The 16,119-nt window shown below is 38.4% G+C and overlaps 1 protein-coding gene across 16 annotated transcripts in view; it reads right to left on the bottom strand.

Moving 5' to 3' along the window:
* Positions 1 to 16,119, bottom strand: part of LOC110833491 (serine/threonine-protein kinase MARK2) — a 78,626-nt gene that overhangs the window by 7,873 nt on the left and 54,634 nt on the right. For 14 of the 16 annotated variants that reach the window (XM_022071612.2, XM_022071613.2, XM_022071607.2 and 11 more), the window contains one exon: positions 13,123 to 13,356. In XM_022071612.2, the coding sequence (XP_021927304.1) occupies positions 13,123 to 13,356 (234 nt within the window). Of the gene's footprint in view, positions 1 to 594; positions 7,056 to 9,751; positions 12,341 to 13,122; positions 13,357 to 16,119 lie in introns of those variants that run through there. The other 2 variants (XM_022071616.2, XM_022071611.2) reach the window with 2 other exon arrangements.

The following is a 16,119-nucleotide window of genomic DNA, read 5'->3' as shown; positions in this document are numbered from 1 at the left end:
TCTTAAAAGGCAGATATTAATGGAATATGAATAGAAATGTTTATTTTCCACTTTCAAAACCATTTATAAAGTCTGAAGTTTACAATATGAATACTGAAGTAAGTTTATAATATTAGAAGTTCAACGCAGGAAGAGGAGGGCATAACCTTACGTAAACTATGAAGAGGAGAGGAGAATGACTACTAAACGCAGAACCAAAATTCAAATTGGCAACTTTAAAATACTGATATCAAATAGAACAAAAGACGAGACAAGCGCATTCCTGGAAGAACCGAGTCACCTTTTGTTAAGCGTACAGTGGTCTTAAAAGTTAACAAAATTCTTAAGCTACGTTTGTAAGTTCTTTAACATATAAAGGATTCAGGGGACTCGCTGAAACAAAGGAATGCAAAGAGCAACATTCGTGCTCAGAGACTGACAGCGTTTGTAGAGGTTCAGCACCTCAACAGTATCAGGTAAAACATCATGCAACATTCTTCATATTAGGAACATGCTCATTTGCATCAATTTTAACAAATAAATGTTCATCTCCTTAACAAAATAAAACTGTGTTTCAGCAATGTTACCAAATTAAATAAAATATACATACATAAATGATTGGCAATTATATAGCTTTATTTTCTTTTGTGACAGTCACACTTCATTTTTAAATAATTCAATCACCAGTAGAAAAAGAAACATGAGTGATGATTTTTTGGCACTGAAAAAATATGCACTTTCATCTTACATTACAGAATTGTTCATGCCACTAGATCCTCAATCACACACAAAGACATTCACACTATATAATACAATTTTAAAAGTAACTTTATACTTAGCATCTATGCATTATGCTTATAAATTAAAGAAATAAACCATCTCAGTTCATCAAATAATTTAGGCAAAAATTATATCAACCTAATGATAAGATAAATATTTACAAGACATGATAGGTAATAATTATAACAACAAAGCAAAACTTTAACAAATATGAACACTTTTATTTAATAACAATAAAATTATGCCTGGTCTTTGTTGATGACGTAATTTACCATGTACAGCAGAAAACTTGTGAAAGCAGAAAAATTCATCTTCCAGATCTTACCATCTGTGGCAATGATGAAGTATCTAAAACGCATGAACTTTTATACTCATGATATGAGTATAATGTTATACTTGTTTCATGCTTTGGAACCATTTCCAACAGAACCATAATTCAATTATTTAAATCATTCCCAGCACATCACTTCAAACATAAGAAATAACAATTTTATCTCTTATGTTTAAATGTTCGACAACTTCCTGAAATGTATATCTGCCTCCTAGTTGATATATACATACACACACACCAGTCAGTGAGAATCAGACTCTCTCAGCATTGCAACCAACTGCAATATTCCACCACTACGCAGTTCACACATGAAAACTACAAATAAATATCTTTTAGAATAGAGATAAAGTAGGCTCCTCAGGAACAAAACTCTCAACTCTAATGTTCAAAACTGCTGCCAACGTTCATAACATGATTAATACGTGGCCAAATTCCGTCAGCTGATAACACAATTTAATCAAGCACACATGCACAAAAATTCAGGAGCCAGTAAAACATCACAGAACAAATAATGTGATATATAAAATGCACCATCCACTCCGCTCTACAGTGTGGAACAGTCAGTTCTATCTGGAAAACTCAGTATTTCCACTTCATGCCAATAAAACTGTCAGAAAGTTTTATAAAAAGTGGTTTATGTCTCTACCAAAACATTTACCATAAAAGAGCTGTAGCAGAAGCAGTGAAAACAAAGACATAAACAAAATACATTTATCAAAATAATGTAATTCAATCACGGTGCAAATTAACTGCAATGTTGAGAGATTCGTGTTCGCACACTGCTAAAAACAATCTTTAATTTCACCATACGCACAAAATAAAAGATGAGATAACTTATCAGTCTTAACTGATGTTATAAGTAAATTAAAAAAAAAGTACACACAAATGTCCAACCAAGGATGAAACAGGCCTGTGAAATGGCTCCCCAAAACAAAAGAAAAATTGCTTGTTCGAACATCAAACAGGCTAAACCTTAGTTCCGGCTTACACCAGCTCCATTCTTCCTGCTTTCACTGAATGTTTAACCTTTATCGTACGGGAACAGGGTATATAAATGCTTCAGCTACAGGAGCGATGACTGGAATTTAACTCGGGAACTGAACTAGCAATAGCATTACAGTAGTACCAAGAAAATGTGTAACAGGGAAAGTTCGTGAAAGAAAATATACTGTATAACTCTACAGAGCTGTATCTTAATAGTACATCATAATTTTTCACATATGCTACAGACTACTAAATTACATTAAATATGGAATATATACACCAAAATGTACAGCACTTGTGTTTCAGCAAAGGTTCTTCTCATGTTGTAACAGAAGGTTCATTTACAAGTTTGCTTTAGCATGAAAAATATGAAAACATGGTTTTCTATACACAAGCTATCCCGTGTTCATCGTAGAAGTTGCTTAGTGCTCGTGGTTTACGCACATGTCAGTATGTGCGCATCTCCCGTCTTTCCAAATCAATGCCGTTACGCACCTCTCGCCCTAGCATGCATGTCGGCCATTTTAATTTTGCGTCAAACTGCAAAAATTTCCACGGCATTCCTTTGATTGCATCAGACAGTTCCGCGACAGACGATAGCTTAAAGGCCAAACCCTTTCACTCCTCTAATGAGACTTCTGATTTCTGCATGTGTTGTATTTTGTCTGTCTTTTCCCAAGCACATGCTCACATCACCAGTGCAGCCAGTCACGTCTCAGAGTTTCTAAATCTTTATAACAGTTTCTTAGGAACGCATTGCCTCAAAATTACGCTCCTTTTTCAACACCACAGCACAGTGACTCTGCAGCTAAGCATTCAGATAGTTCATACAATTTAGCAAACATGTTACTGACCATACATCAAACAAGATCTTATCTTCCAAAGACAGTTATAATTCTTAACTGCTGTCTGGCTGATCCGTACTGTCACAAAACCCAGAAACCTCAAGATATATTGGGGTGGGGTGGGGGAACAATTGTTTCATCATGTTACTGTAAAATTATTTATAAAACTGTTCAGAAGTGGACAAGTGGTCTTTCAAAGTGAGCTGCTAGTCATGTCCCACTTAAATGATAACAGCCATCATTATGTGTCTAAACACTGGTTACACTGTAATTGGTGAAGTATCCTTGTTCAAACGAGGCGCCTTTTGTATCTTCAATCCACCAAGAGCTCCAGAGAAAGGATGTACACCACCAAAATTCCATACATGTTTTGGTCTTGACCAAACGGTATCTTGGCTACAAGTCCCATTATAGTCATCACCTGCTGCTACAATGTCAACATCGAGCTCACTTTCACTGCCAGACAAACTGCTTCATCATTATTAACTCCTCTTCAGTTTCTATTCGTAGAGAGAATGTAACTTGACTATGGGTGCCAAATCCTGGGTTTATCACCCTATGAACACCCACCGCCAGCAAACTTCAACACCAGATGTGGCAGATTAGAAACGTGTGATGTAGGTCAGTTCCTGTATTCAGAATTTCTTCCACTGCTCTGGCTCTCCCTCACCACAGACTCAGCCATTTCTCAAGCCCTTAGTGCCAGCAAAGTAGAACACAAACGAGTGAAATATTACATCTTTTTGGCTTTCATCCAGACGCTGCTCTGATGACCTTGAATATGTGACAATGTCACGACCATATATCCATTAACTTCACAATTTCTTGGCTAAAATAATCTTCATAATGTCAACAATGATAAACCACAGCCGGAATGCATAATGGATTACTGTACAAAGCACTAAACAAATTATGATCTCGTAACTGCTATAAGATGCTCTGAACAAAGTTACTTTAGGAGTCTGCTAGGGCAATGCAAGTTCAGTTGGAAAGCGTAACAGTGAGAGGCAGAGACGATAAAGGTTAACCATTTCATTACCCACAGAATGTTAACACAGAACCTGAGAGGTGCTCATTCACTACATGGTCATTTCAAACGGACAGAGAGAATGATTAATAATGAGTTCTCCAAGCTAACCAACACCCCTCTTAAATGAATGGCATCAGATCTGTGATACCTTCCATACAACAAGGATACTCATGTAAATGAAAGTCAGAAGTTACTGCTCACTGCAGGATAATGTCATACAAACTTGTGCAACATCTACACAAAAAATAGTTCACTTACATAGATGCATAAATACTGTGATAATACACGGGGTATTTAATGTGCCATGGTTAATCAATTGAAAACCATATACAGCAAAATATGAATAAGGCAAGATTTGAAGCTTTAATTACAACTGCAATGAAGTCTTCAATGGCAATCGGCTATGTCAATATGGACTCAATTTCCAACATTTTAGAATTTGTCTCCAAAACTGAGAGTTACTGCATACTGACGTGGCCGATACAGATAACTACTTCAGTACGTATTACGTCCCGTAAGGCAACAATCAGTGCACGTATTACTATGGCGGCCGATACCCGTAAGTCATGAAAGTGTTAGTTCAGCCAGGTGAATCTGCACGAGGGAAGGGAAAGTTAATGGGTGCGTGACACAATCCAAAAACAGCAAAGGAGTTTGAGGAACCAGGCGAAAGTAAATCGTAATGACGGAAAGCTCGCATTGCTCATATGTGAAGGTGTCTGAATGTCAGTGCCAGTTCTGCAATCGATGTTATTCCGAAAAGTGTGAGCTCGAGTTCCTCACCAGAACTGAAGCAAAAATCAGTTAATGACGTGAGACCTGAAGTTCTGACCATGGCTGTAACGCGGCGTGGATTCGTAGGCAGATATCAACATTGCTGAAAAACACACTGTCTTCATCCTCAGCCCCTAAGAAGGCAGCAGGGTGTTTCTCAGAATCATCGGAATCTCATTTTCAAGTCCACGGAGCATCACGACATGTGGCAATAACTGTCGGCTAATGACAATGTCTGCTTCTACTGAGATAGGTTAATGACAGGTGATACCCCCCTTTTCACATCAAAAAGTATGCTTGTAAAATCTAGCACATTCTAATAAGTTTCCCAGCTGAAATGTTTTGGAAAGATACAAATAACATGTACATGAAAATCCTTGCAATATGGCATATCTGTACTATTTATTTTATTGTATTTAATTTCACCAGTTCACAAGACTTCAAACCAATAATATTTTATGACAGCCAGCTACACATTCTGACATACACCAAAACACAGCTGTGCTGTGTTTTCAATAAAAATACCTTCATGCTTTAAAAATATTTTCTGTCCTTATTAAACCTCATGTGTTGTAAATGCAGCTGAATATGCACACAATTGAAGGTAAAATATGTATTTTAGAAGAATCCATTACAATGCTGCTCTGTAACATCATAAGGGTTACTGTCAGTACAAAATTTCACATGACTTAAGAAACAATACTTTTACCACCAGAAGGTTTCCCCTTTGCACATGAAAACGTCAATTTGTTGGCAATATAAATTGAACGTTATGAACTTAACCACCCAGCAATGACCACATATGTTAACTTACTTGATTTTATGGTGCAATGGTTATTAAAATGGAATGTGATTTCATTTCGGTGACTAAGCTATTTAGTGTTCAGTTATATTTGAGTTATGACAAAATTCACAGCAGGTCTTACATAATGCACTTTCAACCGATGCTCCTCACTGCAGACAAGTTGGTATTTGAAAATAACATATTGCAGAATTACAGTCAAACCTCAATATAGTGCCCCTCTGGGAACCAACACCACCACACTGTGCCCTACGAAGCTGCACAACAGAAATTCCCTAGGCATTTCAAAGTAATCCCCTAGAATCTGCCTTAACAAATAGTTTCTCAAGTAAGGAAATGGGTTGTTTCTTTGGGTCCGTGGTGCAAATGTGACATTCCAAATATAGGCAGTTACAGTAGTAAACGAGCCTACTTGGAGGGGCATTGATTTTAAAGCAGTAACAACGTCAAGAATAAGCTGTATACAGTTACAGACTTTCCTCTTTTTGTGTCTTTGAAAGAGCTGGCAGGCAGTTTCTTTGAGTGGCTAATATGCAGTAAGCAAACACACTTCAGTTTGAATACAATCGCCAGCAAAATACTGACTACTACTTCTCCCTTTCAAAGGGTATCATGGGGTAAAACCATCAGCCAGTGCTGTGCTAAAGATGTTATTAGTATAAAAAGATGGGGGGGGGGGAATAAATTACAAACGGTTGAAGGGTGCATCACTTGAAGACATGAAGGATGTGTTAATTACTTGGGCAGAGCAAGTGACTGTGAAGAACAGAACAGCAACTGGTGACATTATTAACGAACAAGAAAAAATATCATATACAAATTTGGTACGTATTTTGCTCCAAAAGATGTGATTACAGAAAGGATGAATCAGCCTACTGTATAAGGTGGTATTCTATTATAACACTAGTATGCCACAATTTTGCCTCCTACCCTCAACTTCCCAACTACAATATTTCACACCCAGTTTGGGGCCACATCAATGGTGGACAAAGTGTGATACTGTAATAGGGTTTGACTGTACTGTTGCAAATCATTCAAAATGATTCCAAGTCAATAGTTATCAATTTTATTTACATTGTTAAAAGAAAAAAAAACCTGTGCAGCTATAAATAAAATGTACCAAAAGTAAGCTTCTCAACAGCTGTAATCATAAAAACACCACACACAACATAAAATTCTGAATGCAAAATATACTACATATGAATAACACTGCTTCACTTGATATGATAAATTAACGTTAAAAATCTTATGGCAAAAGATGCAAACATTGCTATAAGCAGAAATGAAATCAGCACTTCCATCTTATTACCACCACAAGTCTCCAACGTATCTAAGACAAGAAACGTCATATTCTCTTTCTTATAATGTGTAAAGGGATTAGGCAGCTTTGGTAGTTGATTAGTGCTTATCTTTCCCAAGCAAGCTGAGAGAGCCAGGACCAAGTTATGTTGTCTGTCATCAGTTCTGCTTTGAGCACACGCAGCTTGCTTCCATCCACGAATCATCCGAGTGGCCGCCTAACTTTAGGTCCTACGGATGACAAGCAGAGAAAACTGCCTGTGAGTATGTTATTAGCTAAATGGGCAAGTCTGCAGTACGGTCACTGTCTTTACTTTCAATAAAAAGTGGTGCTTTAACAGCTACCATACTTACGCCAAGATGCCCGGCACAAGTCCTGCCAGGCATCTTCAGTTGAACACAATTAAGACAATTGTATGTTAATTAGGCAAGAAAGGAAAAACAACACAGCACAACAAAGGTCTGCAAAACAAGACTGAAAAGGCACAATTCATATCGGACTACATAAAGTTTCCACGTGCATTCTCTGCACCCCCACATTCTAAGTTATCCAGCTAGAACAAATATAAATACAAGTTTCTGCTCTAGTCTTTATTTCCTTTGTTAATTTGAAACTGATTAGCGAAAGGAGCACACAGTTTTAATCAGGGGGCCCTAATTTTATGTTCACATAATATAAATTACTTAAAACATACAATGCACAGTAAACCCTCCTCTAACGTGAGTTTTTCCAACGCAGATTCAATTACGTATGTAAAAGTAAATGCAAACTATTATTTGCAAACACAGAACATTTTATTATATGCAGTCCGCCGAACACACTGTAGTAGAAACCCCATCTCGTCACAAACATATTTTTGCAAGCTACTAAACGTTGTGATCAAGTGGTCAGCACGTCTGCTTCATATTCGGGGTTCAAATCTCAGCCTGAAGACAGGGTATCCTGATTGAGGTATTTTGTGGTTTTCCTCCGTCCCTCCAGGTACATGTCAGGATAGTACTTTAAATTAGGCCATGAGCACTTCCTTCCACAGCCTTTCCAATTAATTAGCACCCTCCCTTTCAATGCTATATATTCTGAGCTACTAAAAAAGTGTCATTAAACAACTACAAACACCTAAGTTCTTGCAAGCTGAATTTGATGCCTTGAACAGACATTATATGCAGTGTGAAACATGATTTGGTCATTCTACATGCACAGAAAGACAAGCAGGTTCTCAATAAGGTAAGCAGGGACGGCCTCACCTGAAGTAGCACGTTATGGAATCATTATTTCAATCTAAAATTAAATTTTCTTTCTGTACAGTGAACAATAGTCACGCTCGGTGGACTGGTGGTTAACGTGCTCACCACTGGACCAAAGGTTCGCAGGTTCAAACCTGACCTAGGTCGATGGAAAAATCTGTAGCACAACTTCCTTCGGAGGGAAAGTAAAGCCGGCGGTCCCACGTCGTAGATTTATGGCACGGAAAAGAACCTTACGAGCATGAAACGAGATGTTTTGTAAGCAAAATTCAGCGGCCATTTCTCACCTAAGTCTCTCCCGATTTGCTCTAGCAGACAAAAATCAGGATTGAGTAAAAATTGTACACAGGCAGTGGGCTGGTCTCTCACTACTCACAAATGCACACTTCAAAGTCTAGAAAACCTCCAAATAGGAGGCGGTGAAAAGCCACAAATGGCTTGTAGAGCCAAGAAACAACAACAGTGAACAATAATGGGATTACATTTCAATTTCTCAATTTTACAGCCCGATACATTCAATATAAATGCTCCACAGTAAATGTATTACCACAATTAAGAATTCACTGCCATTATTTTACAAGCACTGAAATGACATTTTATCACTGCAACAAGTAATACTTCCCCCAGGCTACATTATACATGAAGTGCAGGGCAACATAACTCATGTCGCTCTGAACTCGGTGCATCTGCACAATATTTTTATTACCGACACTCCAAGTCCCTCTTAATGTTCGAACGTCCCCAAACAGTGACCATGTAGTGAAAGAAAATACTCGTTATCCTACCAACATTTAGTCTTGAGTAAACTGCAATTGTGGCCATCAACAGTAGTCTGTCTTCCTCATCATTCTGTGGGCATGAAGCTATGAACATAATTTACTTTGGAATGACAAAATATGCTCAGTCATCAGCTACTTTTGATCAGAAACAGCTCACTCCCCATTATAATTCAAATTGTAACAATAACCAAATCATATTTCAGGGATGCACAATATAACTGGACACTTCATACCAGTAATGGCAACTTGGATATGCACTGACGTCAACATACAAAAAGGAACGGCTTTCACTAAGGTATCTGCTGAAGGACCGCATTTTCAAAACAAATACTACCTCTAGAAACTTCATTTCACACAAGTGGTAAGAATGTTGTTCATGACACCAAAATAAATCTAAGGCATTATCATTGTGCATCTCTGAGAACATGGATCACAAAACAATGGCTGTTCATATCAAAGCAACTTTTTAAACCAGTCTCACATGGATAACTTTCCTTCTGTTGCTAATTCAAAGTCACATTCATAATTATCAATTATTAATTTTAAAACTTTGGCCACTCTGTAGATCAGACATGTCAAACTCGGTGTATACCAAGGGCTGATTAAAAGAGGGGCAACTCTCCCAGGGACCACTGCATGGGTGGGCAAAGTAGTAACCACTTAAATTTACCGTTTCCAAGCTTAGCCTTTTAAAGCAGTCTTGTTGAATATGACCGTTTCATCAGGCCCTAATGATGAAGGCAGCAGGCACCACCCTAACACTGGTCAATTATCTACTAGACAGCAACCCAGAAGACAGTCATCGCCACTTCTCCATTTTCACACACAAATGTGAATTTTACCAAAACAAATTCCCACTTATTTGTCTAAAATATAAAACAGCAGAACACAAGTAACTACCTATTTAAAATAAAGTATTTATTAAAACTGGAAGAGCTTGGGGAGCACATTGTCTATAATCTGTCAGGCCACATAAAACACAAACAAGGGCTGCATGTGGCCTCTGAGTTTTGACACGCCTGCCCTACATCACACTCTGCAACATTCTCACTGTTTTGGTCTCAGGAAGCACGCGTGACCCATCCACTGACACATTCCTGCTCAAGAATGGGTGGAACTAGTGCACTACTACACCCAGATCTTCACAACAAGAATCTGATTCGATCTACAAAATGTCCTACATTTTTCATGCCAAAGGCTTTTATCATATCACATGTGGCATTCGGAGGGTGGATGAGCGGGTGGAGGTTCAGTGCACCCTCATGCCCTTGGGGTGAGAAATCACCCCTAAAGGCGGATGAACCTGGATGGGTCAATGGCATATGATGCGGAAGGCAAGGGGAATCCACCGCATTAAAGATCCTCGGGATATCCCAAGTATCAGCAGCTCAAGAGCTGCTGCCAACCAATCCTAGGATTGATTACAAAAGAAGAAGAAGAAGAAGAATGTGGCATTTAAAAATGGTGAAGGCAAATAGTTATATGGCTGTTCATCTGACATTAGCAAAGTTATATAATTAACTTATTTTCCTTCATTACAAATGTATTAATGTTCCTGCTCAGACAGTTACTACATGCGTTAATTAACCTTCATGACCGAGAGAATCAAAATTCTTGGGTTTATCTCTAGCTGGTGGACCATTTATACCAACAGATAACAACGGCAAATACAAAAATTATCATGACAGCAAAGTGAGACAAAACAAATTTGTAGCTATATAATTGGATTCAAAAACTACTAAAACACTTATGATAATGTCATATGTGCCATTCTCTTATCTGTAAAATTGCAGAATCTTCACAATTTACTACAGATTTAGAAATGTGCCACAAACCTCTGTGCAGGCCTGTACTTCTACTGTGCGACGAAGAACACAATCACATGTGCATGCATACACAAACACACACACACAAGAATGCTTCAATGATGAGTCATTCCACTCTCTCACTGCCACATATAAAATTTTTGGGCGAATTCACTCCTTACTAACTGTCCTTCGAGTTATTACTATTTGTTCACAAACACATTATATGATGATAATGCGAAAAACAATCAATTTATCAGGCAGCTGAGCATTGCCAATTTCCTGCATTAAGTGACAACTGGTGTTACAGGAATCTTGTTGTGTAAACTTTTATCATAAAAAAAATAATATGAAAAACCAGTGGCATTCTCACTCCAAAAGACAAGCTTTGGACCGGCAGTCACAGAATTCACACGTTTCACAAAATGAAAGGAGCGCCACAAGTTTTCTCCCAGTCTCATGAGGCACTTTTATCTAGACGGCCCTTAAGCAAAACCTAACTCATTCAGTATCTGTAATGTATTTCTAAATACCTGCACCAATAACAACAGATTTCAGTTCGAATTAAGTCGTGTATGTCAAATTACTTATACATTATGCACTCGTGGCTATGGCATAACATTTAGAAAAGAAACATGAAGCAATTTTGACTAACAAATCACTGGGCTGACAAAGCAAACTGCGCATATCATTTCCTTCTATCTGTAGTCACTATGGATAAACTAAGGAGTACCACCTAAATGGTACTTGGAACAATGCTGCTACATGAGAATTCAATTGAACAAAGAAAAAACCTTTGGGAAAATGCTGCACCTTCCGTGGCACATACTGTACAAAAATTTAAATTCATGGTTCAGTTTTGAACAGGCTACTGTACAACTGCTAAACACAACTTAAAAATGTACTTCTACATGTTAGCCAGTTCCTCAGCCCCACTCCTCCTCTGCTCCACCGCCACAAGTCTCACAGCTATGCCATATTTCACATCACAGACCCATTTTGTAGCACACAACAAAGTTATCATTGTGCATCTTTGAAACTGTAGCAACGAAGTAGAACAATCAGTGAGTCGCATTCAACCTTGTTGGTGGGGGTGGTTTTTGAGAGTCTGCCTGATGGTCTTTCTTGAGTTTTGTGATACTTCAAAATCAAGCGTTCAAGTTTCAAATGAAACTCGATCCTTACAATGCTGACTCCAATCTTTTGTAAAGTAAATCAGAACTGAGCCGACAGATGTCAGACAATGAAAATGCTTCTGATATAATGTGTTCAATTCTTTCTTGTGCTGTGACGTCTTATGAAGTAAGTTACTGAGGTTCATTTCTCTCATGTGGAAGTTAAAATCACCAACTGTTTAGGGCTTGGAGATATCTTGATGTCAAACCCTATCAGAACTATCTCCTCCTCCTTCTCCTCATCATCATCGGTGGTACTCATAAGACATCTTTTTGTCATTTCACAAGATTGTCTACGTTGTAACACACCTTTTGCGTGGCCCCGCCATAATGTCAAGTAGCGAAGACAACTTCAAAACTGTTTCGGTCACTGAGTATCTCAACTCAGAATTGTAAAGTCTACTAAAAACGCACTGTGTACGTCTGCAATGCCAAAAAATAATCATACCTACTGCGGCGTGGTTGTAGAAAAGACATGATGTGCACTAGTGTCATACCCACCATGATAGAAACTGTGACAAAAATAGCACGTGTTAACAAGTCATACCAACTTCAATGGTAAATAACTCCAACAGCAGGAAGTATTCAGAGGTCAAACATGAAAACTGTATGTAAGTAAAATATGACCAGCTAAAACAAACAGGCAAATACTACACATGAAACAACTTGGAAAAACAATAATTAACATGAAAAATTTATAGCTAAAAAAAAAAAATTGTGACCAAGAAGCCTGGCTTCTCCCTTCATAACTACCCAATTTTCAAACAGACCTTTATTCCACATGCACTACTGGAAGAAAGAATTGCAGGAAAACAATTCCATACCCACCACACATTTCTTAGTTTAGTGTCAGCACACGACAGTATTTTCGGTTAACACTTTGTACAGAATGAAAGTACTTGCAGCATAACTATGATAACCAACAATAAAAACAAGGCGACAGCCACGTGTTCAATGGCTTCCTTTCTGCTCAAACACGATCACACACAGTAAGTTGAAGAGAACCATGAAAGAAACTGATCGTTTTACGTGGCAAAACATCGCTCAAGTCATCCCACAAGTGAAATGCGTTAATCAAGAAATTCATTACAAATTACAATTCTTCTCTTCTTCCAAAAATTTAAGATCTGACTAAATAACCCTGGAAACTATAATACAACATTAACCAAATAGGCATCACATTAAAATTAAAAGGTGTTTTGGAAAAATCACCACTGTTCTTTTAATAAGATTTGACACTGCCTTTAACCACTGGTACAGGTGGTTATTAAAGATAAGTTTTATTTATACTCACCGTTTGGAGAATCTGGATGACAGTTTTGAGAAAAAGGATGAAGTCCGTCCTGAGTGGCTGATAGCCGACGTGTCCTGCGACTGCATGGGTGTGGTCTGGCCATATGATGGCGTGTGATTACGTTGACGATTCTGACCGCTGTGGAATGTTGAGCGGCTTGGCACGTTACGAGGGAAAGGTGACTGCCGATTGCTGACTGCTGGTGACACTGGAGGGCCTCGCCCAATCCCACTGCTGCAACATTTAATACGCAGTCTACTGGAAGAACTACCTTTGATAGCCTACACAGGAAAGTCAGGATACATCAACCCAACCAAATACAAGAACAGAAACAGACAGGTATGATGAAAATTCCTTGATTAAAAAATTGACTCACACTCAGAGAATGATGCAGTTTCAGCACCCAACTATTCAGAAATATTGAGTTCCATCAGTTACAGAAAAAGCGAGAAATATATTTTTAGGGTAAGTTGAAGTTTTATCTACACTTATCAGTAGTTTGCCACACTGGAGATTCATGACCAATGCTTGTGGGAAAACAGCTTTCCAAAGAACTACTTTGTTGGGAAATGTTCTTTATCATAGCAAATTTAAAAGATTTATTGCAAATGCTGAAATAGGCTATTCTGTAGAGTAATTTGGATTACAATGAAAATAACAAATGAGCACTTCAAAAGGAATGTGTAATTCCTGTACCTCCTCCATGTCAGAAGTACTTCATTCTTTTACTCAGAAGAGTTGATATGAATGGTCAAGTGAATCACAGAATTCAATATGCACTAATTGCCTTTCTGTTGTCCGCATTTTTACACAGGATTTCTAGTGTTACATACAGTAGATTCCGGTCAATCGGGACAGCCATTTATTTGGCACAAATCTTAAATAACAAACCTTTTTAACTCTTTACGTGGAACTTCGCTTAATTGGGGCAGTCGCTTAATTGGGCCAAAGTGTTCCAGTCCCGATGTGTCCCAATTAACCAAAATCCACTGTATCTTAAAATCTGTCAAATTTCAGTTCTTAGTTAAATTTTGAAAGGTGATGATATTTTCCTTTTGCTGTAATAATCGTGTCTTAGTCTAATATTCTACAGAATTTCATGTGATTCAAAAACGTGTAGAAACACCACTATTTTCATATTATTCCATTCTGGCACACTCATAATTAAAAGAAAAGGCAATTTCAGAGGCTAGACAGCAGAATACTTTCTTACTCTGCTGCAAGTTCTGGGCGTACAAGATGCAAGCAGTTAAAAAACAAAGTATACGTGTTTGGACGAAAACAGCAGATGAGTCAAGGTGGTCATGTGACACCCAAGTTATAACAGAAGTGATTCTCCAACTTCAGTTTCCACTTGAAGGCCAGTGGTGAGCTCAGTGGAAGTATTGCTTCCCAATGCAAATCAGTCTTAAAAATTATGAAGTGACAAAAGCTTGGAATACTTTCCCAGCAAAATTGTGTGCTTTAATATTGTAATTTCTCATCCACATGGCCTACTCGTGGTGTATCTTCTTTGATGAATTACCTGAAATCTGAGTTATGGTATTGAACATTAAGAAACCGATACACACACACACACAGTGCGTAGGGGCGTCAGAATGGAGAGCTTATCCAGGTCCACAGTCGGCCAAAGCAGGAAACCCACGCAGTGAATATACAAAAATGCATGTGTTACTATAAGCCGACTGCAGACATAATTAATTCTCTGAGCAAATATCCATGTTAATTTCTGGTCCCTTACATAAATCTTCCACCATATAACATAACATCATTACAATGCAACTGACAGCCAGGATTAATGAAAAATACATACCAGCAACATTACAAAAAAAAAAAGAATAAAAAATAAGTCATAAAAGCAGAGTAAATAAATGCCACTCTTCAAACGTCAAATAAATTAACTGAAGAGATAATTTATGGTCTTCGCCGGCAATTGCAATTTTAAGCTTTCTAAGTGATGATGATCCTGTATTTGATACTTCACACCACACAGAAGTTGGCTTGTGTTTGGAAACACAATAGCTTTAGTGATGCTGCTCCACTACACCAGTGGCATCATCTGCAAAGCCATCAGCATCGGCTAACACGACTACAGTCTCGCCCATCCCCTGCCACACTTCCTGCTTATCCCCACCAATCCTCAACCACATGGGGCATTGCCACATCCCACACTAACAATCTACACCATCCTTTCAGGTCCCCTAAAGAGGCCGGGTTTTCCCATTCTGTCTCATTGCTGTCCTAGACAGCCTTCTGGTCCCAGAAAGGAATATTTCCTACTGGCCTGGACTTGGCCCCAACCTCTACCCTCCTCATCCCATGGCTCTGGTTGGCCAATTCTCACAACTTCCATCCATTATCCATCTCCTATCCTGATATAAACCACCTGCTTCATGATGACAGAGGCAGTATGATCCTTGAATGTCAGCAACAAGCCAAACTTCTACATGGTGCCTGGTGCCAAGACCCAGACACAGAATCAACATCAGCTGCAATAATTTTTAAACTACATGCCATCAAAGTAAATTTTCCAAATACTGGTTCAACTTCTTCTGTGCCATGTACTTCAAACTGGCTGTAGCATCACCTCCTAGGTTAAGCTCAGTGATGTAATGGAGCTTGATGTTTATGCACAATCAAAAGCACAGAGAACAAACTTGAAGTCATTAATCGTTATTCAGAATGGCACACACATCTATCTCTTTGCTACATACATACATACATCCGTTCCCATTCCCTGGTGCCGTACTTTGGGACTACGACATTTAACGAAGTTCTGAGTAATGCACCAAATTTCCACCATCTTAATGTAACAGCACAAAATATTCAACAGTTTATGTACAGAACAGACTGAAGCATGCAATCACGTTCCCATCACGTGCACATGCACCAACACACACACACCCAACAGCACGTGCAAACATGCACACACAATCTTTTCATTCCGTGGCAAAGTCATCTTTTATTTCTTAGCAACACAAATGGCAATTATACCAC

This window comes from Zootermopsis nevadensis, unplaced genomic scaffold, assembly GCF_977971745.1.
Source record: "Zootermopsis nevadensis isolate Lab colony 2312 unplaced genomic scaffold, Znev_1.0 Znev_ptg000050l, whole genome shotgun sequence".
In the NCBI taxonomy this organism is placed as follows: domain Eukaryota; kingdom Metazoa; phylum Arthropoda; class Insecta; order Blattodea; family Termopsidae; genus Zootermopsis; species Zootermopsis nevadensis.
This window is presented reverse-complemented; position numbering and strand designations above follow the sequence as displayed.